Source organism: Manis javanica, chromosome 6 (assembly GCF_040802235.1).
Source record: "Manis javanica isolate MJ-LG chromosome 6, MJ_LKY, whole genome shotgun sequence".
NCBI classification, from domain to species: Eukaryota; Metazoa; Chordata; class Mammalia; order Pholidota; family Manidae; genus Manis; species Manis javanica.
Window position 1 is genome coordinate 22,189,473 of NC_133161.1, and position 21,433 is coordinate 22,210,905.

The following is a 21,433-nucleotide window of genomic DNA, read 5'->3' on the forward strand; positions in this document are numbered from 1 at the left end:
TAGAATATGATCAAACCGGCACATTAGTTCTCCTTCCCTTTCATCCAGGACCTGGCTGTGGGCAAAATGCTATCCCCATCATGTGAGCTACTCCCCCAACAAGCCTGCTCAATAATCCACAGTACCCTCCAAGTCTATGGGTACCACCCCCTTTTCCTCCTCAGATATCCTTTCTACAAGATCCTGAGTCCTTGCAACCCAGTTCCCCATCTTCTACTGACATCTTTTTGGAGGAAGTGGGGTTAACAGGCAGGGCCTTCCTCAGGGAAGTCTGAATTCCTTTGACTGCTCAGGGGAAGAAGCTGTGGTCCCACTGCCATCCCTTTTAGAAGACAAGAGTCCCCCAGAGGTAGGATCCAAGACCGTCAGGATCATTGCAAGGAGCTGTGCTCATCCATACTAGCAGGGGGACCCTTGCTTCCAAGTCATTCCAGGTACAAGCTGCATGTACTTGCTCAGTCGTCTTACCATCAGTGAGCAGTAGGCAGCTTGGACCACAGAAGAGCTTTTGTCCATACAGGCCGACTAGCCAGGAAGGACAGCCAGCACATTAAGCTGACATCAGCCTCACATCTGTCAGTCATGACCTCATTAGCATAGCACCAAGCTCTTGACCTTTCAGAATAGGCTGAGGAGGAAGTGGGAGACAAATGAGATCAGGACCAGGTTAACAGGTAGAGACCAGCACCTATGGAAAAGCAGCACACCAAGAATTTATACAAAAACCTTTTTTATTTACCATTTATATTTCTTCTCCCCATCCCTATTCCCCAATCTGGAACCCAGCCAACTCTTAAGCCTCCTGCTGTCTGGTTCTTAAAATTAGGGTCCTGGGGATGGTTGGGGGTTATGAGAGGTGGGAATCTTCTCACCCACCCGTTGTGGAAGTTGAAGGAAGCTTTCCTGCCTGAGCTCCAGCTGCTTCCCAGGGTAGCCCCTCAAGTCAGAGGCTCCACCCACCACGGGATGGGTACGACAAAGAAATAACGTGTCTCTCAGAGGCTTCCCATCACTCTGCTTCTACACCAGGCTCTAAAGCCGAACCAATCTCACCTGGAGATGGAGGCCAGCAGCAACAAGGGGTGGGAGATGGGGTGGAATGGAGAATGTTGCAGTTCTGGGTTCTAACCAACAAAGAGGAAACAGGAAGAGGTTGGCCTGGTTGAATTGAAATAGGAAAGGGGAAGGAGGGTGCTGAAGTACACAGGATGGGTTACTGGGCTCGGGTAGGGCCAGCTGGACACCTGTAAACAGAGGTTATAGCCCCACTGGGAATAAGCACTTCCAGCCCCACAACTGAAAGAAGAGGGAGAAGGCAGTCCCATCCCCACCTAGACAAAGCACTAATGACACAACAAATGCTTTGGGTCTAAGACTGCCTGGAAAGGGCACCCACAGGCACAGAAAAGGGCAGCTAGCCCTCATCTGCCAGACATGGGCTGGGCTGCCTCCCTGGCCACCACAGCTCACTCCAGGCACTGTCTCCACTGCCTCTCATTACCACCCCACCACAAGCTCCGCATACACCATGATCCCGCTGCAGACTGTCACTGCCAGCCAGCCTCCAGCTAGTGCAGCAGAAACAAAGACACTGAGCTCCAGGGCCCTTCCCTGGGTGACACGTCAGGGCTCTTTCCCAAAGTCCTGCTGCCATGAGCCAGACATATAGAACCCTTCCAGGAGGGTACTGGGCCCTCAGGTTCTCTGGAAGACAAGATCCTGGGGAAGCACTCTCAGGGAGGACAAGGAGCTCAGAATGGTATTTGTTCTTCTTTCCTGTCCCAGGTCCCGCTTTCCAGGCTCAGAAGTCTGAGTCGGCATCCATGAGCTCTGCCTCCATTAGGTTGGTGCGGGAATGAATGGGCCCCAGCCCCTGCCGGCAGCCCTGAGCCCAGGCTGTGGGGTCTGGAGCACTGGGCAGAAACAGATCCTGCAGAGAACTGGGCTCTGGGCAGAAGGGGTTGGAGACCAGGGTCCACGCTCTCTGGCGGCAGGATTCCCCAGCCCCCCAGGCACTTGCAGCCACCAGGCACTTCTGCCGGGGCAGCTGGGGCAATCGAGGAACAGCACTGGAGGCAGGGGCAGGGGCTGGAAGGTGAAGCACTGCGGGTGGCACCAGTGGGCACACCTCCTTCTTCCTCTTCCTCCGTTTCTTCTTCCGGCCCAAGCGCTTGTCCAGTTCTGGGGAGATCTCTGCCTCAACCAGCCACACGTTGGCTTTTTCCTCCGGGGGCACTGATAGTAGTAGAGAAAATATGAGCCTGGGATATGCTGGAACTATTCCTATCACCCCTTCTCCTTGGAAACCCTACCTTTTGAGCCCTGGGACCCTCAACTCTAGATCTAAAGGGCAATGGCTCCTCCCTCTAGCTCTTACAGGGCCTTTCCTCTCTTCTCCCCTTCTGGCAGCCGCTGGTGCCCAGCGAACCCCCAGGAACCCCAGCCTCTATGTCCCTACCTTTCTACAGAAGCCTGAGCCCGCATACCTGGGGTTGCCACAGGGGTGACAGACACATCCTGGGGCAGTATGGCTCCTCGCCGAGCCACCATCTTGGTGACATGCTGGGCCCAGGCAGAGGACACATCTGCCGAGGGCTCATTGAGGTCAAAGGCCAAACCCGCTATGGGGACAGACGGGAAGGATAGGAATCATGACCGCCCAGTCCCTCGCGGTGACCACTTCTCCCTCATTCAGCACCATTCACCCTTCCCGAGCAGATCCCTCCCACTCCACCCAGCTCAGAAAGCCACCCTCAAAACAGAGTGATCTTGACCCATTCCCAGCCTGCAGGGTGGGGCTCACTAGAGGCCAGAAATCCAGTTCCTGTGGACTTGCTGTGGCCCAGGGAGAGCAAGTGGAGAAGACAGGAGAGGGAGACGAGTTCTTTTGGAACCAAGTCACCAGTAAGCAGAGCCACTGGCAGAAACAGAGAGGGAAGAGGCAGCCAGGGGTGCAGAGGCCCTGGGGAAGAATGAGCGGGTGGGGTGAGGGAGAGCGCCTCATTCCTCACACTCTTCCACACAGCCCACTTGCCCAGCCAGCCTGGGAGGGAATGGAGCCCAGGTGCTGTGGGTGTATATGGCTCCAGTGAAGGAAAGTGGCCAAAGCTCACCCACAGGCCCATCGTGGGAGACGGTGTGCATGCTGAAGGACAGCTCCTGGCCAGGGTTCTGCAGCAGCTCGCGCCGCTTGGAGAAGGCCTTGGCGATCATCTTGCTCTTCTTGATGCGCTTGGGTTCATCATCACTCTGCCCTGTTAACCTGAGAGCAGAAGGGGTGGGGGATGGGAAGTGGACAAGCAGCCACCTCCCACCAAATCTTGTGAAAGACCAGTGAATCCAGGGAAGGGGCCTCCTGGGGTCCTCATGTCCCTCAAGGACTCTGTGGAGTAGAAACCCTTACAAAGAACTGGGCCTAGAATGCAGGGCTTCTATGAGCCCAGTTCTCAAATCACTCTACTCACTCCACTCTTCAAGGATGCTGGCAACTGGCTCAGCACTTTGCTGATCCTCCCAAGACACGAGGTATCACCAGGGGGCAGTGGTGAGCCACACAGAAAGCAGCTTTGGGCAGCTCTGTACAGACTGCTGGAAAACGAGCCTACCCAGGGCTGTGCTGGGAGATACCAGAACAGACAAAGTCTACTGACGGGGATGCTGAGGCTGACAGGGAGGTGGCAGGGTCAAGACAGGTTGGCTGCAGACCCCACCTGCACCAGGTACGCCTCCAGATGAGTAGTGTGGCCTTAGTCCAGACCCAGGTGCTCATGGCAATGCCGGTTCCAAACATGGCAAACAGGTTGATCTTCTCCACCAGGAGGCTAGGGCGATTCTTGATCTCACAGTCAGGGAGGGGCTTCTTGGTGGGCAGCCCGATGGTCACATTGGCCTGGCACCTATGGGGAGCAGTAGTAGACAGGTGAGACTTTCTGGATCTCCTGGGTGGGTACCCAGACAATCAATCCAAAGGCTTTAGAGAGAGCTAAGCCCCACAGCACTGATTCACAACTCTGGCTGCTCATTAGAGTCACCCTGGAGCTTTTAATAACTACTGATGTCTGGACCACACTCCAGACAATAAAATTAAATCTCTGAGGTAGAGATCCAAGCATCAGTATGGTTTAAGACTGGAAGCTGGAGTCTTTAAGAGTCTGGAGCAGTCAGGATGTGGACTGGTGTCCATTTTAACTGCTATTTCTGGATCAGAAGGTGTTGGACATTTTTCAGCAGCTGAGATACCTCAGTCTCTCAGATTCATCTTCATTGTGACATGGAAAAGCACTAGCAAAACTAGCAAGCATTAACAGGCTGTTAACCTATCACAGAGGGGTGACTACATCTGTGCAGGGCCCCACAGTAAGCTCTGTTAGAGTAGGCGAGAATTAGAGAGCAGCTTCTGTGGCCAGCACAGAGTGGGTCAGAGAAGCCAGCACACGAGATGGCTTTTAAACAGTCACAAACGTACCAGCCAGACAGCCACAGGGTGTGGAGGGAAGGGCAGAGTTGAACAGAGACTTGAGGACTATTTGTCATGTTTGCAAATTACAGAGCAACTGAGATCTTGGGCACCCAGAGCAGGACAGGCAGTTTCACCTGCTGTCTGAGGCCGGGACATGGCAGACCCCTTCTGGACAGCAGAGGAGGGCGATCCCTGCAGGTCTGGCTCTGGTTCCTGGATGCTGCCCCCGGGACCCCAGCCCCACACTCACAGCACATAGTCCCGAAAGCTGCGCTCCCACTCAGCCTGGTTGAAGAAGTCGTAGAAGTGGCAGCTGAAGGTGATGAGCACAAAGCCAAAGGCCAGGAAGCCAAAAATGCCTGTGGAGGGCCAGGGGCAGGGTGGGGTGTTACCAATCCCAGGTTTGGGAGGAGAGTATTTGCTCCACTAGAGCATGAAAGACAGCTGAGTCTGGAGTGAATTCATGCTGGGCTCAGTTCAAGAACTGTATTCTCCAAAATAGGCACAGTGGGACCCTCCCACTTGAGCCAACTGTGGGAGGGCCCCAGTGGGACAGAAGTGGTCGTGAGGAAGCAGTCTTGGCATGAATTTGAGTTCTTCCATCCAAGAAGGTCCCCTTTTATTGAGCTGCTACCACACACACCCCACAGACTAGTCCCCAGGGCTGCTAACTTGTGCCACTGACTTACCGCATCCTCCAAGATCCTATCCTGCAGGTCCCACAGCCCCAGGAGGGTGCAGTGTTGGGCTGGCCAGTAGCTCAGGCCAAAGGCCCTAGGGCCCACTCACCAAGGCGCAGCATGGTCTCATTGATCTTGCTGGCAGCCTTCTCACTCAGCAGCCCAGGGTGGTTGCTCTTGATGGAGAACAGAGTCATGACTCCTGAACAGAAGGGAGACCTCAGACATTAGCGGGAGCAAGGTCACTTTCCTAGAAGGGATGGGTGTGTGGCAGGGGAGGCTTCCATGTCCCTGGAGTCCCTGAGCTGATTGCTCCCAGGTCAATTTAAAGCTTGGGGAACTGGAGACACTGGAGAGATGGAGCACAGGTGGTGCAGATGTGCCATGGACTGGAAAGACCAGGGCACAGCCTAGGTGGACAGCCAGAAGACAGAGAAGGTGCCTCGGTCCTGACCCGGCTGCCCCTAAGTAAGGCAGCCAAGGTCAAAGCTGTGCTGTTGGAAAAGGTGCAAGCAGAGACTCAAGAACAGTGCTGTGAAGGGGTATGTGGGGGGGACTTGGTGAAGGGGGGAGCCTAGTAAACATAATGTCTTTCATGTAATTATAGATTAATGATACCAAAATTAAAAATAAAAATAATAATAATAATTAAAAAAAAAAGAATAGTGCTACCCAAGAGAAATATAATGTGAGCCACATACAGTAATCTCCAATTTTCTAGTAGCCACATAAAAAAAAGACACAAAAGAAACTGATTTTAGTCTGTTTTATAAATAGTATATCATTGTCTATTTTATGACATTCCAAAATGCAATCCTTATAACAAATTATTAACGAGATCATTTGCTGTTTGGGGGGGTACTAAGTCTCTGAAATGCTGTGTGTACTGTACACTTATGATGCATCTCAGTCTGGACGAGCTTCAACACATGTGGCTAGTGGCTACCGTGCAGGACAGCACAGATACAAAACATAAATCAGACACCCAGACACTGCCAAAAAGAGGTAGGCTGAACAGAAGGCTGAAAGCAAAAGGAAACAGAAGTTTACAAAGAAAACACAACAAAAATGAGCTAAGAAGATATAGAGGCTTATTGTGGAGGTGGCATATTGAGAGGGAAATTAGGGACAGTGAATCTGTGCATGTTGTGAAAACTGTGTGTGTGTATTGTGGGCAGGAGGCAGATGAGAAGCCCAGCTCCAAAACTCTGAGAGTATATATAAATTCAGAGTACACACCATGACCAAAGGCCCCAACTTGGTCCATGTGGACAGGGAAGGTACGTGACTCACCACACAAGTGCCCCTGGCCAAGGGCTGAGCAGGAGCTGGAACCCAGCCCAGGCTCCACTCAATAAGTCATGAGCCCTGGCTCAAAACTCTGGTGAAGGGTATATTTTTCTGGCTGGCACAAAGGTGCTCTTCCATACCAAGCACCACAATACCATGTCTACCTAGAGGAGTCACCTTCCATTTAGCACCAAGGCCCTGGGAGCTGGCTGAGGTTCCAGTGCAAAGGCAGCGGAGCTGGCAGCTCCTAGCTTCTACCTAGGAGCAGGTGCTCGGTGCATTTTGCTGTGTGACTGGTCCTGGCTTGGTCCCTGCTCACCTCGGATGAGGAAGTAACCTCCCACCACAAGCACCAGGCCAATTGGGGCCAGCACAAAGCCAGCGCGGTATCGGTAGTTCTTGTAGCCCACAAAACAGATGCCACTCACGGAGTCCCCATCCACCTGCAGCAGGAAGAGGCGGGAGGTACAGGATCAGTTATTGGCCCCCTCAGCCAAGCCCCCACCACTCAGGTTCCCAGCCCCTGACCAATCACTATACCTGGGCCACAGCAAGGATTGCCACAGTGAGGACAAAGGGGAGAGACCAAGTGAGCAGGTGAAAGTAGGATGTCTTGCCAGACAGAGGCTGATAGGTGGTACCCAAGGCTTTGAAGGAGGTGTGCCAGGCATAGGTGAGGACCACAAACCAGACGACACCAGCCATCAGGGCATAGTACACGATGACAAAGATGATGACACAGGACAGGGTCTCGTTGGAGCTGCACAAACATGGGGGGTGTCACTTGCGGAGCACATTCTGTACTTCCTCACCAACTTTCTCCACCCTGTCCCCAGACCCTTGAATTCTGCGGTCTGAAAGTTTCCTAGGAATTGTGGCTCAGCAATAGGACTGAGGTCAAGTTTGAAGAGGATACAGAAGATTCCCCTTTAAACATATGTGAACAATCAAGATCCTGGCCCTGGAGACCTTGGGTGCAACAAGGCAGAGCTGAATCCTACACAAAAATCTCAGTTTCAAATACAACCTGTCCCTTTGGTGGTCAACACACGTTTCAGCCTTCCTTCCCTCACCCTCACCTGAGTCCCCAAGAAACCTACGTGGGCTCCCCAAGCCTCATGGTGCCATCTGCACGGCAGACAATCTCCAGGCGGGCACCGTCCATGAACTGGGCCAGCCAGCCAATGCTGCCCACAAAGAAACACGCGTTGACATAGAAGAGAATAACAGCAGGGTAGCGATTCGAATTCCGCCAGTCAGCCACAAACGTGGCCTAGAAGAGAGAAGTGGGGTCTGCTCGTGAAGTTAGGGTTGTTCTGCTGCCATGGACACCCTTATATAAACCCAGGCCCCTCTTATCAAGACCCTTCCCTTGGCACCCTGCCAAATCATCCTCTCCCCACCTCCTTCTCTGCTGCCAGCCTCTCTCCTGACAATCCACTGCACTCCCGTTTCACAGGCTGGTGTCTTGGTTCCCCGCCTTGCCCCCCACCCACCCACCGCCTCTAGGCCTGCCCTGCTGACCAGAGTGAAGAGCGTGCAGAGGCCCGTGACAGCCCCGAAAGCCGCAATGTAGCTGTGCATGTCCTGGTGCTCCGCCTCAGTGAAGAGCGGGTTCTGGCACTGGATGCCACAGCCCTCCACGTCCTCGTACCAGCTCTTGGGGTTGTCCGTCCGAACCAAGGGAGCCTCACACTGGCCCGAACTGTTGAATTTGATGTTCTGCACCTCATTCTGGCATGAGGGAAGTGGAGAAGACGGTGCAAAGAATGCAGATGGCCCAACTACCACAGGCACCAAAGACAACCTTTCGGGGTTTGAATCCCAGCCTTGCCACCATGTAGCCTGGGGCAAGTTACAGGACCTCTCTGTTACCTCACTTTCCCCCTGTATAAGACAGCAGTACTTACTTCAAGAGAGGTTTAAGGGTTAATAAATAATAGTAATTAGTATTATTACCATTATTATTATCATCACTTATGAGCTCTCCTTCACCACCCAGAACTAGATTACATCCCTGTCTTGTGTCTCTAGTGCTTCTACATGTACATGCCTTGACTCCCTAAACACATGGCAAACTTCCTGAGATCAGCTTCCTGTCATACGAGATTCCTGTAACTCCCCAACACCTAACAGAGTAGGTGCTCAAAAAGTATTTGTTGAACACAATTTACCTTTATAAATAAACAGATAATCCCTGATACACTGGCCCAGCCAGCGAGCTTCAGCTTTGGGTTTGTGGCCTGTTGAGCCATGGCTTCAGACTTGGGGTCTCCCAGAAGAGAAGGCTCTGGGCTCCCCTGTCCCTGCCACCTGCTGGGCTCTGCCCAGTGCCCAGTCCACCCAGCCCAGAGAGCATGAACCTTGCCCCACGGAGCACTCACTGGGCAGCCCTCAGGGAAGTGGTCAGGGGTGCAGCGCAGGAAGTCGGGCCAGCCGCGCTCCCTCTCCACGATGGCACAGGGGCCGCGGGTTGCCTGGCAAAGGGTGCGGCTGGGCAGCTCAACCCGGTCATTCTCACACTTGGGCATGTACACGGCACACAGCAGGGGCTGGATCACTGCCCAGCAGCGGGGGGCGTTCCGGAGGCCTGACGGGAGGTGACAATGTGGACACACTGCAGTGAAGACCCCTCCTTACTCTGACCCACAGGCACAGCTGCACCCCCTGCTCCCCAGGCCTAAGTTCCACTCCCTGTTCCCTCTTTGCCACACTACAGGCCATTACGGCTCACAGCTATCAGGCACAGTGTTTTCTACAGGGCATTTGGGCAGGACAACTCTGTGCTGCAGGACTGTCTCATATATCACGGGACATTTAGCAACCCTAGACCCTGCCCACCAAGTGCCAACAGAATCCCTAAGTCATTGTGACAACCTGAACTGCTCGCCTTCCCTCCATCCCAGGGTGGTGACTGGAAGAGGGCCCAAAGAGGAGGTTCTGGGATGCTGGTAATATCCTATTTCTTGACCCAGTACTGGTTACATGGGTGTATCTACCCTGTGAAAATCAAACTTATGGTCTGTGCACTTTTCTGTATGTATAGTATGACTCAAAGTTTTTAAAAAACAGCCCCCGTTTCCAAATGCCCTGCTAGGGAGGGGAATGCTAGTGCCTCTGGCTGAGAACCCCAGGTCTATAGCTACCTTTTCAGGGGCATTCTTACAACCTCCTGAAGCCCTCTTCCAGTGGGACTCACCCCTTGCAGGGCCCATGCTCCAGATCCAGGAGGTAGTTCCCCTTGCCCAGACCCCAGGACCCTTATTCCTCTTACCAAGCTGAGGTGAGATAGAGAACATGTGGGAGCTTAAGGAGAAGTAGTCAGGGGAGCCAGGTACTCCAAAACCAGAGTAGGAAACAGGAAATCAGATGGAGAGAAACAGAGCAGAGGGAGGAAAGGTGCTGTCAGCAAGAGAGAAACAGATGGAGATATCCCGGCAGCCCTGCCCCAGCCCAGGCCTCTACCCTGCTGCCCCAGTGGCTGGGCTCACCCAGCCTTCTGCACCCCCTGCGCCCGTCCCGAATCATCCCTGCTTCAGAAACACCTATTTCTTCTAATACAAAGAGTTGTATTAGGAGACACTTCTAAGGATGTGAAAGCCAAGATAGGTGACTGCCCCACTGCCAGGCTGAGATGGTAGGGGCGGCTGTTCTTTGGGGACAAGGCTGATATAGCAGAGATAAGGCGCATGGACACTGCAATTAGTCTGCCTGGGTCCAAATTTGGCTCTACCACATCCTGGCTGTGCAACCTTGGGCAAATTACTTAATATCTATCTCTAGCCTGTTTCCTCATCTGTGAAATGGGGATAATAGATTTACTTCAAGGAACTGTCTGTTGTGAAGAGTGAGAGAGCACATTAAATGTTCTTAGCATGGTACCTGTCATATAGTAAGTGCTCAGGAAATATTAGCTGTTATTGTTACTAATCTGAGGCCTCTGACCACTCATGGCTCTCACTTCAACTAAGCCTATTTCAGGAGCACAAAGCAAGTTCCTGTCACTTAAGAACAATGTCCTCAGGCAATGGTTCCCAGAGCTGACTCAAATCAGGGGTGGGGAAACCGTTTCACTCTCAATGGAGAACCCACTCTCAGAAATTCTGAGCGGGTGGGTGTGGGTAGAAAGCACCACAGTGGTGGCTAGAGGTTGGGGTGGGGGAGAGTTTGCCTACAGAGGGCCAGCCTATGTGAAGGTGATGGGATTGTTCCCGATCTTGCATGTAGTGTTTGGTTACACAACCCAATGCATTTGTCTCAACTCAAGAATTACAGAACAAAGAAAAAGTGAGTGTTACAGGTGTTTATTAAACAATAAATTTTAAATGGGGGGAGCTCACCAGGGTAAAATGTATTTTGGAGGAGTATCAGGTAGTTGATAAATAAAAATATTGTGTTATTTTTCTGGATTTTTGTGCTATTTGTGGTAACTATCAGCTGTTAATAATGCGTAATTTCTTGTTTTTCTTTTTTTCCCATTTTAAATATTGTTTTGTATTATAAAAATAAACTCCCAAATGGAAAGACAGATTAAATAAATAAATCTTAAAAGACAATTGAGGAGCCATCAAGGAATAAAAAGTTGGATCCTTACCTTATTTTTTACATAAAAATAAATTTCAGGTGAGTAAAAAAATAGCTGCATTATTTTTCAAAATTCGAGTATAGAAGAAAAGCTGGGAAGCAGTTTTTTTAAACCTTGGAATAGAGAAGGCTTTTTGAGGTATGACACACAAAACCCATGAGCTATGAAATAAGAGATTTAAAGAAAAGACTTCAGAAAAATAGATAAATCTAGTAGGGAAAAAACAAAATCATAAGAAAAGCAAAACACCAGGAAAATATATTTCCAATACATATCACAGGTAAAGAGCTAATTTCCTTATATACATAGAACTCTTCCAAATCAATAAATTCATAATCTTATAGAAAAATAGGCAAAAGACAAACAGCAGATCAGAGAAAATACAAATGGTTTCTAAGTACACGAAGAGATGCTCAATCTCACTCTTAAAAAAGTAAACGTGAAATAAAACTGAGGTTACAATTGTTTTATCTTTAGAGAGATATAAAGATCAAAACACTTGAAATGTATTGGCAAGAATGTGGGGGAAACTGGCACTTTTGTATATTTTTAGTAGGAATAAAAATTAATAAATACTTGTGAAGACTCTTTGGCATTATCTATCCAAGTTTTATACTAGCAATTCCACTTAACATGTTCATGAAGAGAATATATAAGATTATTCATTGCAGTACTGTTTGTAATAGCAAAAGAGTAGTAACAGCCTGAATGCATATCCATCAATAGGGGATCAAATAATAAAATATCACACATCAACGTAAGAGGATACTAGTCAGGGTTGAATTATTTACAATGAAATGGAACTGTCTTCACTACATTTTATTAAATAGATGCAGCTGAGTGGAGAATGCCCAGAAAGCATCATACTACTTACTGGTTATGGGTGGAAAAAGACTAAGGACATATCTACATTTGTATATTTGTTAGATATCCTCAAAAGACACAAAAACCAGTGTTGGGAATTACCTCTGGGAAGGGGAAATGGGTAGCTGGAAGCAGAAGTGGAGGGATTAGACTTTTGTTACTTTTGAATTTTATACTATGTGCATATACTACTTATTTTTTAGAAGTAATTACACTTTTAAAAATATGCAAATCACTGAAATGGAGGAAGTTCCGTAAAGAGGAAGGGAATGAAACTGGAAATAAGAAAGGGCAAATCAACTTCATTTTTTTGTTGTTGTTTTTGATTTGTTTTCAGTTTTATTTCTGAACATCTTACATTTTGGTAGACAATCGTTCAGATATTATCATACTCATATCATCACAGGTCCTTAAATTTAATGAGCCTTGTGAAATAGTCAATTTTTTTGTTATTGCTTACTGTTTGTTTTTTTATTAAAGTACCATTGATATACAATCTTATGATGGTTTCAAACATATCAACTTTATCTATATTGTTTTATTTCTTTCCCTTTAATAAAATATGAGACAAAAAGAAAAAATAGGACATCTCCCCAGACAAGGGAAACAAAACCAAAAATAAATAAGTGAGACTACATCAAACTAAAAAGCATCTGTACAGCAAAGGAAACCGTCAACAAAATGAAAGGGCACCTACAGTATGGGAGAATATATTTGTAAATGACATATCCAAAAGGGGTTAACATCCAAAATATGTAAAGAACTCATACAACTCAACATCAAAAAAACAAATAACCCAATTAAAAAATTGGCACAGGACCTGGATAGGCATTTTTCCGAAGACATACAAATGGCCAAAAGGCATGTGAAAAGGTGCTCCATATCGCTAATCATCAGGGAAAATATAAGTCAAAACCACAATGAGATATCACCTCATACCAGTTAGAATGGCCACTACCCAAAAGACAAGAAATAACAAGTTTTGGCAAGGATGTGGAGAAATGGGAACCCTCCTACACTGTTGGTGGGAATGTAATTGGTGCAGCCACTGTGGAAAGTGGTATGGAGGTTCCTCAAAAAACTAAAAGTAGAAATACCACCTGACCCACTAATCCACTTCTAGGGATTTGATTTAAGAAAACAAAATCTGATTTGAAAAGATATATGCACCCCTATTTTTATTGCAACATTATTTACAATATGTCAGATATGGAAGCAACCGAAGTGCCCATCAATAGATGAATAGATAAAGATCTGGTACATGTATACAATGGAATATTATTCAGCCACACACAAAAAAATCCTGCCATTTGCAACAACATGGATGGATTTAGAGGTTTACTAAGCTAAGTGAAATAAACCAGGAGGAGAAAGAAAAATATCATATGATTTCACATACATGTGGAATGTAAAAAAAAAACAAAACAGCAATAGACTCACAGACACTGAGAAGTGACTGGTGGTTACCATGGAGGAGGGGCTGGGGAAGGGAAGTAAAATAGATGAAGGGGATAAAGAGGTACAAAATCTCAATCATAATATAAATTAGTCCCAGGGATGAAAGTACAGCATACAGAATATAGTCAATAGTCCTGTAACATCTTTCTGTGTTGATAGACAGTAACTACACAACTTGGGGTGAGCATTTAATAATGTACATAATTGCTCAATCACTATGTTGTATACTTGAAACCAATATAATATCATATATCAACTACATTTCAATTAAAAATATATCAAAAAAAGAAAAAAAATAGGGACACAGGTGTTATATTATCTCTGCATTTTTCTATATTCATAGACTTTTTACTTAATATTTGCCAAAATTTAAACTTAAAAAAAACTTTTTGTATGATATTGACAATCAAGTTGAAAATCATTGTTCTAAGGTTGGCTTAACATTAGAAAATTCAGATTACCACATTAACAGATTAAAGAAGAAAAAAAACCTATGATCATCTCAAATAGATATAGAAGCAGTTGGTAAAATTCAACATTCATCCATGATAAAAAGAATAATCAACAAATTAAGAATAGAAGAAAACTTCTTTAATCTGCTAAAATGTTGCTACAAGAAACCTACACCAAACATCACATTTAAGGTGAAAGACAGAAAAGCTTTCTTTTTAGAATACAGAAAAAGTCAAAGATGAAGGATGCTGCTATTACCACTTCTATTTAACAATATACTAGAGGTCTGAAGTGGTTCAGTAAGACAATAAAGATGCAAAGATAACACAGCTTAAAAAGGGAGGAAAAAAAACTCATTCACAAATAAGATGACTGTGTGTAGAATAAATGTAGCTGGTTTACTGGATTCCAAATCAACTGTACTTCTATACACCAGCAACAAACAGAAAGTGAAATGTTAAAGGTACCAATTATAATAGCATAAAAAAACATCAAGAATTAATGATACCAAAATAAATAAAACAAAACAAAAAACATCAAGGATCTAGGAATAAATTTAACAAGTGATATTTAAGAATGCTCTGAGAAAACTGTACAAAATATTGAGAAAATGGAAAATGACCTGAACAGAAACATATAATGAAATGATTGAAATACTCAATATTGTAAAGATGTCTTTTTTTTCCAAATTAATCTATATACTCAATGTGATTCCAATAAAACCACCAACAAGTATTTTTATATTGTAACACAAAGGGTCGAGAACAGCCCAGACTCCCTATTAGATACTGCCTCCTATAAAGTGGAGGTTCTTAGCCTGAAGTTCACAAATGATTCTGGGAGAGAATTTAGGGGTCCATGAACTAGGATGGGAAAAAATTACACCTAACTGAAATTTAGCCTTTACTTCAATTATGGGTGTGAGCAACATACCACAGTAAGGCTAGCAGCACCTGTGGCTGTGTCACAGCTGGAAATCACATATTTTTTGTTGTAGATACCTCAAAATAGTTGTTATTGCTCATCACCACCTTGACATTATACACTCCTCAAACCTACACATGATCTTATTTAATGTTCATAAGGAAGCACAGGTATGTTAGATCACAAACTTGGTTTTTTAATATTTGAAAACTACATTTCAATATAATTAATTTTCTTTGTAATCCTATATGCTCCTTTTTAATTCTATGGGTTTTACTTTATGAATTTAAAATTATTATACTAAGAAGGGGCCCACAGGTTTTACTGGATTGCCAAAGAAGTTCATAGCATAAGGAAGGTGAAGAACCTTGCTATAAAGATATGATAGTAAGATAGTGTGATACTGGCAAGGGACAGACAAAATTCTGACCTATGGAGTAGAATAAAGATCCAAGAAGCAAATATATATTTGGACACTTGCTCTATGGCAGAGCAGTTGAAAGAGGATGTTATTTTTAACAAATGATGTTGAGACAATATATATGAAAATAGAGGTCTAAAAAAATCAACTCCAGGTGAATTACATGCCTAAAATGAAAATAAAATCTATAAAGTTTTGAGGACACATAAGAATAAATTCATGACTTTAGCCCTATGAGAGCACTTATTAAAATAAGACACAATAAGCACTAATCATAGAAGGTTTGATAAATGACCACCTTAAAGTTCAGAACCTCTGTTTCACAGAAGACACAAAGAATGAAAAGGCAAGACACAGAATAGAAAATATTTTCAGTATGTACAACCAGTAAAGGACTCATATGTAGCATATATAAAGAACTCCTACAGATCTTACAAAGATAGCAGATAGCAATATAGAAAAATGGGCCAAATATCTGAACAGACATTTCACAAAAGAAGAATCCAAATGGTCAGTAATCATTTGAAATGGTGCTTAACCTCACTAGTCATCAGCGAAATGCAAATTCAAGCCACAGATACATACCACAACATATTCACCAGATTGGCAAAACTTTTAAAGGCTGACAGTAATACTAAGTGTCAGGAATGAAGTGGCGCAATGTTGACCCTTCTGCAGGGCTACTGGGGGTATGAGTTGGCACAACATTTTGAAAAGCTGTTTGCTATTAGATAGAAAAGCTGAAAGTATGCATGTCCTATTATCTAGCAATTCCATTCCTCTCAGAATATACATAGAGAAAAACTTGACTCAGGTGCACTGGGATATACATAAAAGAACATTCACCAATGTTATTCACAGTGGCCAAAAATTGGCAACAGGTTAAATGTTTAACAATGAAATGGATAAATAGTGGTATAGTCTACAATGGAATACTATTCAGCAATGAAAAATGAGCTGCAATAACATGGATGAATCTTACAAAATAATGTAGAGCAGAGGCAGCAAGATATAAATAATACACTCAACATGATTCCACTTGTATAAAATTCAAAAACATGCAAAAACTGAAATACACACTTAGGGATTCCAGACTAGATGGTAAAACCATAGGGGGAAAAAGGAAATGATTATCAAAAATACCAGGGTACCAGTTATTCTAGAAGAGGAGGGATGGGGAGGTGATTGGAAAAGACAAAGAGGAGCTTCTGAGGGCCACATGGTCTAGTTCTTGACTCAAAGAGTCACTTTACTGTTTGTTATTTAGTACTTCTGTGTTTTATGCACTTTCTGTATACATGGTACATTTCACAATTAAAAAGTTAAAAATCTGAAGCAAAAATGAAAACTTGGATTCATGGGTATTTGTGTATTTCTATACTTTCCCAAAAATATATATTTTAACCAATTCTGATCATCAGCCAGATTTGGGAACAGTTCTAAGGAAATTCTTCCGATCTGCCCTTGTAAATAACCCATCATCACAAAAACATCCCCCTCTCATACTTCAACTGGATATCTAAGAAGCAATGAAGAAATTCCTCCCAGCTTCTCCGGCTCTTTTCTACAGGCTGCCCCCAGCTGGGTGACAGGCCACATGGCCCTGGGCACACGGAGACCACAGCAATCATCAGAGAGGCTACGTGCTGGTTCTCAGGGACCTATTTCCCTCGCCAGCTGCAGGCCTCTGCTTTCCTGCCCCATTTACCAAAACAGATTTGGCCGAAAGTGGACCATGGCCTGGATATTATGTTTGTCTGGTCAGCTTGGAATTCCTGAGAGGAGACACTTCAAGCTATAATGGGGAAAGATGTTAAATGCCTTAAGAAGCCCAAGTCAAAAAAGTTGAAAGTTACAGGACAAAACTGAGTTTTATAACAAATCTAGAAATTAGCCCAACCTGAGTTATAAGCTTTCTTGCTCAAAGGCATGCTTCCAAACACTCAGCAGTCTGGCCCGAGGAAGCACATAGTGGCCACCTCTCTTGAGCAACTCCTATTTCAGATCTGCTGGTAATCTCCACATAGATCTCCAATGAGTGCATCTAATTTATGTGGCCAAAATGAACCCATGCTTTCTTCCAAAACCTACTCCTCTCCTAGCATTCTCTAGCTCAATGAAAGGGAATGGTATATCACCTTCGATCCAAGCCTGAAACCTGGGTCCTTCACCTCACTCATGCCCTCCATCAAACTCATCAGCAAGTCCCACTGCCTCTAGCTCTGAAACTCTGGGATCTGTCCACTTCCTTCAGCCTGTTACCTGAGTCCTGATCACCATTACCTCTCACCGGGACACTTTCAACCCACCCTAAACAAGCAACCAGATTCCAGGAGTGCCCTCCTCTCATGGCTTCTTGACACACTATGCAAAGAGATCTTTCCAAACAGCAAATATGATTACATCTCTTCCTTGCTTAAAAGCTTTCAATGGCTCCTTATTATCTTCTGGAATATATCCAAACTTTGTAATATGGGGTATGAATCCCTTTATTTTCTAATTCTCTTGGTCTTATCTCTTATAATTCTATCCCTCACATGCTTTGATCCAACACTACTGAAACTCATACTCCTTTCAAAGTACCAAGCCCTCTTGCTGCCACAGCTCTGGGCCTGCTGTTAGCTCTTCCTATCCCTTCCGACCAAACCCTTCCTTGGCCCAGGTAATTCCTACTTATTTCTCAGGTCATGGGTTAAATGTCATCTCTTCCAGGGGCCTTCCATGCTCCCCAAAGTCCTTGGTGTTCCTTCAGCACCCTAACTTGTCACAATACCTTTCACAATTATTGCTAAGGCCTCTTTAATTGTCTGTCTTCCCTCGAAGGTAAGGATCATGTCTATACTCTTCATCTTTGTCTGTCACAGAACCTAATCCAGGGTGACACGTAGCAAGCACCCAATACCTAACTGAATGAATGAGTGAATGGCTGTGTACTCAGAACTCTGAGGCTTAAAAAAAAAGTGAAAAGTTCTTCAAGACTTTACAGATGAACACAATCTAGATCATCTACATCCTTCATGTACAGAAACACTTCCAAGGGTCAGGTGACACTGATCAGGTCTAATGCCAAATCAAGACCACTAACTCAGGACAGGGCAAATCACTAGCCAGAGGCTCCTTCCAGATGAAGGCCTATTTGCGATTCTCATGTTCAGCTCAGGTTCACTACACACACCCACTGATCCAGCTCATAGCAACACCTGTTTCTGGCCGTACTTCCTAGAACCAGAACAAAGACACCAAGAAGAAAGAACAACCAGAACATGCATGGTAATGAGTCTGAGCTGAGGCATGATGGGAGCAGAGTAAAGCTCAGAGTGAAGTAAAGACCTGGGCTCAGAGCTGGCACCTAGGCAGGACCCTGCCCCACCAGAGACACTGCTAACAAGGTTTGAGCCTGCAAAACTCCAAACTTTCCTGCCCAAACAAATTCTGCCTGCTCAGCAATTGCTCTCAGGAGTATGGGCTGGGAAGAGGTTCATACACTTCCTCCTTGATTTCACAGTAACTACAGAAGGACAGTATTATACATGCATTTAATTTAGGTGAATTCAAGCATGAGCCCATGCAAAATAAGGAGATAGAGAGAGGGTGGGAGGGATAATAGTCTCTCACAGTTTGAGCAACTCAGAACTGGGTAAGATCTAGTGTTGAGAAATTTGGATTTTTCATGCAGGGAGCTTTTACTCAACCTTTATTTCAGTGCTCAAAGAAACCTTGTTTCTTTTATGTTCCTTTTGTATTCCTTTAGTCTTCTGCTCTTCTGCATTTATGTAACTTTAAAGACTAAAATTATATTGCCGATGTATGCTCCTTCTTGTGTACTATACATTACTATATATTACAGGTTTACACAAACATATAACCACAAAAAGCATTTATACAAAATCATACAGACCTTATGGTAATTTTTAAATAAAGCTACTGTTGATTACATATGGTTTCTGCCTAAATGCTGACTTTAGAACCTGATACTGACTAAAGATGTAGCTCCACCATGGGTACCATCCTCCAAGTTTCTCCTCTGGCATCTGCACCACGCCAGGAGTGATAGGGCTTTGTCCAACATTCAGCAAAGAATGAAACGCTAGTGGCCAAGTTGACAATGACAGGCAGCCTGTGTACACTTCCCCCATCAGGATCCTCTACAGCCCCCAGGGCAAAACCAAGATGTGGGGCATCCCAGGCCTGTCAAAAGAAGGAGGTTGCCAGGTCTGCCCCTGGTTTTTTATTTTATTTTATTTTTCAAAGACAGTTTTGGAATCACATGGACTAGAAGCAAGGAAAGACAAGACCAGTTCCCTTCTGGTACCCCTTTCAAGCTGCCAGCCCAGAAGAGTGACAGGTGGGGAGCTAATCCACGCCATCCTGCTACAGAAGGAACTATCTGTTTGGGTTCAATCTGCAATTATTCAGGCCTGGTCATAATCCCACCCTGAGGCCAGGGCTCTGGGACTTCAGACCACAATGCAAGTATCCACAGGCTCTCAACATCCCAGACTTAAATGTCCTTCTGCAGCCCAGACCAGCCTGAGCATTTAAACTTCAAAGAACACATAAATAATCGTTAGAATAGTCTCATTCCTTCACAACCTCAGACAAGGAGCAAAGTCACCATTTTTCAGATGAGGAAACTGAAATCTCCTGTGAAAACAAGGCAAAATCAGTTCTCTGGACTTCCTGTCTCCCAAACAAGATTTCTGGAACTTTCTGGTTACCTTATACTCATTACCTGGGGGTTTCTTATCCTTCACAAATTTTACTCAGTTCCTTCCCCCCACCTTCTCCCTCAATGCCTAAATCTTCTACCCCAATCCTTCCCTGTTTCCTTTCCAACTCGATTTCCCTGTTTCTTCTCCAAGGCCTAAAACACCTCTCCGGATCCCGAAGGACCGGGCTTCCAAAGTGGCACTTAGGTGGAGCATCTCTTCTTCAAACAATGTCCTTTCCGGTGATGCAGGGGCCCTCCTCACGGGGCTCTCATCCCCCCCATCCTTTGCTTACCCACCCTGCTCAGGCCCTTTGTGACCCGCTTCCTCAACCTTCTCGTTCTCCCTCCTCATCACCAAGGGTCGCATCCTGCATACAGCCTGCCCCAAAGTTTCCGACTCGGTTCCTCCAACTCTCCCGAGTGCAGCTCCCGCCCTCGCCAAAGCTCAGGCCCGAGCCTGATTCTTTCCAAGCGTCCCCGCAGCCCTCCACCGCGGCCCCGGCGCGGGCTCCCGCGCGCTTACCCGACCAGAGCACGAGCTTGCCGTGCGCTTCCTCCTGGGAGTCCGAGTCCCCGGCCAGCAGCGTGGAGGTGGCCCCGTAGGGCAGCGCCGAGCCCAGGCACACGTTGTAGCGCAGCGGCTCGCAGGGGGCGGCCCGGCCGCAGTGGCTCAGCAGCGGCGGCGGAGGGCCGGTCCCCGCCGCGCTCCTTCTGGCGCTCCCTCCTGCGCTTCGCGGCCCAGGCCCGGTCACGTTCCCGCTCAAGGCCGACCCCCGGCCCGGGCCCCCCAGCACCAGCAGCAGCCCCAGGAGCAGGAGCGCCAGCTCCCATGCAAGGCGGGAAGCGGCCATGGCCAAAGCCGCCAGCTCAGGAGAAGCCCGGCGCCCCTGGCCGCTCCCGGAGCCCCCAGGCCACACGCGCAACCCTTGGGGCCGCGGAGGCGGCTCAGGCGACCTGTGCGCCCCGCGAGTCGGGTGCCGGGTTCCCCCGGACGCTCCGCGCGCCGCGGGCCCTCTGCGCCCAACTTCGCAAACTTTGGAACCCGGAGCCCATGCTGGGCGGCGGAGGCCCCGGCCGGGATGCACAACTCGTTGCCCCTTTCCCTGGCGATCCAAGTGGTCTTCAGCCCCGGGAGCCCCCTGGGCCCCCAATCTCCAGCCCCATTCCCTCTCCCACCATCAGACCACCTCCCAGGCCCGCGATGGAAGCCAGGCGCGGGCCGGGGGTGTGGGACTAGGTCCCCCGCTCCGCCCCGGCGACAAGCCGCGGCCCAGCCACCACCTTCACGCGAGCTCGCCGCAGCCCCCCGACTTCTCCCCACCGACTCCCCGACTCCTTTGTTGCTCTAGCTCGCTGGGCTTTCTGGAATGCACGGGCCTCGCCGAGCCAAGCGCGGCCCCACCTCCGCCACGGCTGGGGGAGGGACTGGCCGAGGGAGGGAAGAGGAGGGGAGGGGATGCCAGAAATGAGGAGCGCGGGCCTCAGCCTCCCTGGGCACCGAAGGGCACGGGCCAGGGGGCTCTGGTGACCCCGCCCGCCATCCTGGGGCAGGAGATGGGTGGAAATCGTGGCCCGGTGCTACGACAAG

At 47.1% G+C, this 21,433-nt stretch overlaps 1 protein-coding gene across 3 annotated transcripts; it reads right to left on the reverse strand.

Annotated features, from left to right (window-relative positions):
- Positions 1 to 713: 713 nt before the first annotated feature.
- On the reverse strand, positions 714 to 21,246 carry SMO (smoothened, frizzled class receptor). 3 transcript variants are annotated; one of them, XM_073238474.1, is made up of 13 exons: positions 20,369 to 21,246; positions 8,814 to 9,019; positions 7,954 to 8,163; positions 7,530 to 7,702; positions 6,970 to 7,189; positions 6,749 to 6,872; positions 5,249 to 5,341; positions 4,710 to 4,818; positions 3,711 to 3,896; positions 3,114 to 3,262; positions 2,804 to 2,962; positions 2,487 to 2,621; positions 714 to 2,235 (listed from the first exon to the last, which is right to left on the reverse strand). In XM_073238474.1, the coding sequence occupies exons 1-13, from the start codon at positions 20,694 to 20,696 to the stop codon at positions 1,802 to 1,804; spliced, it is 2,526 nt and encodes an 841-aa protein (XP_073094575.1). In that variant the 5' UTR covers positions 20,697 to 21,246; the 3' UTR covers positions 714 to 1,801. The 3 variants fall into 3 exon arrangements, with proteins under 3 accessions (XP_073094575.1, XP_073094576.1, XP_017536141.1); XM_073238475.1 differs by having other exon boundaries at positions 7,530 to 7,616; positions 20,369 to 20,511; XM_017680652.3 differs by lacking the exon at positions 2,804 to 2,962 and having other exon boundaries at positions 20,369 to 21,244.
- Between the last annotated feature and the right edge of the window lie 187 nt (positions 21,247 to 21,433).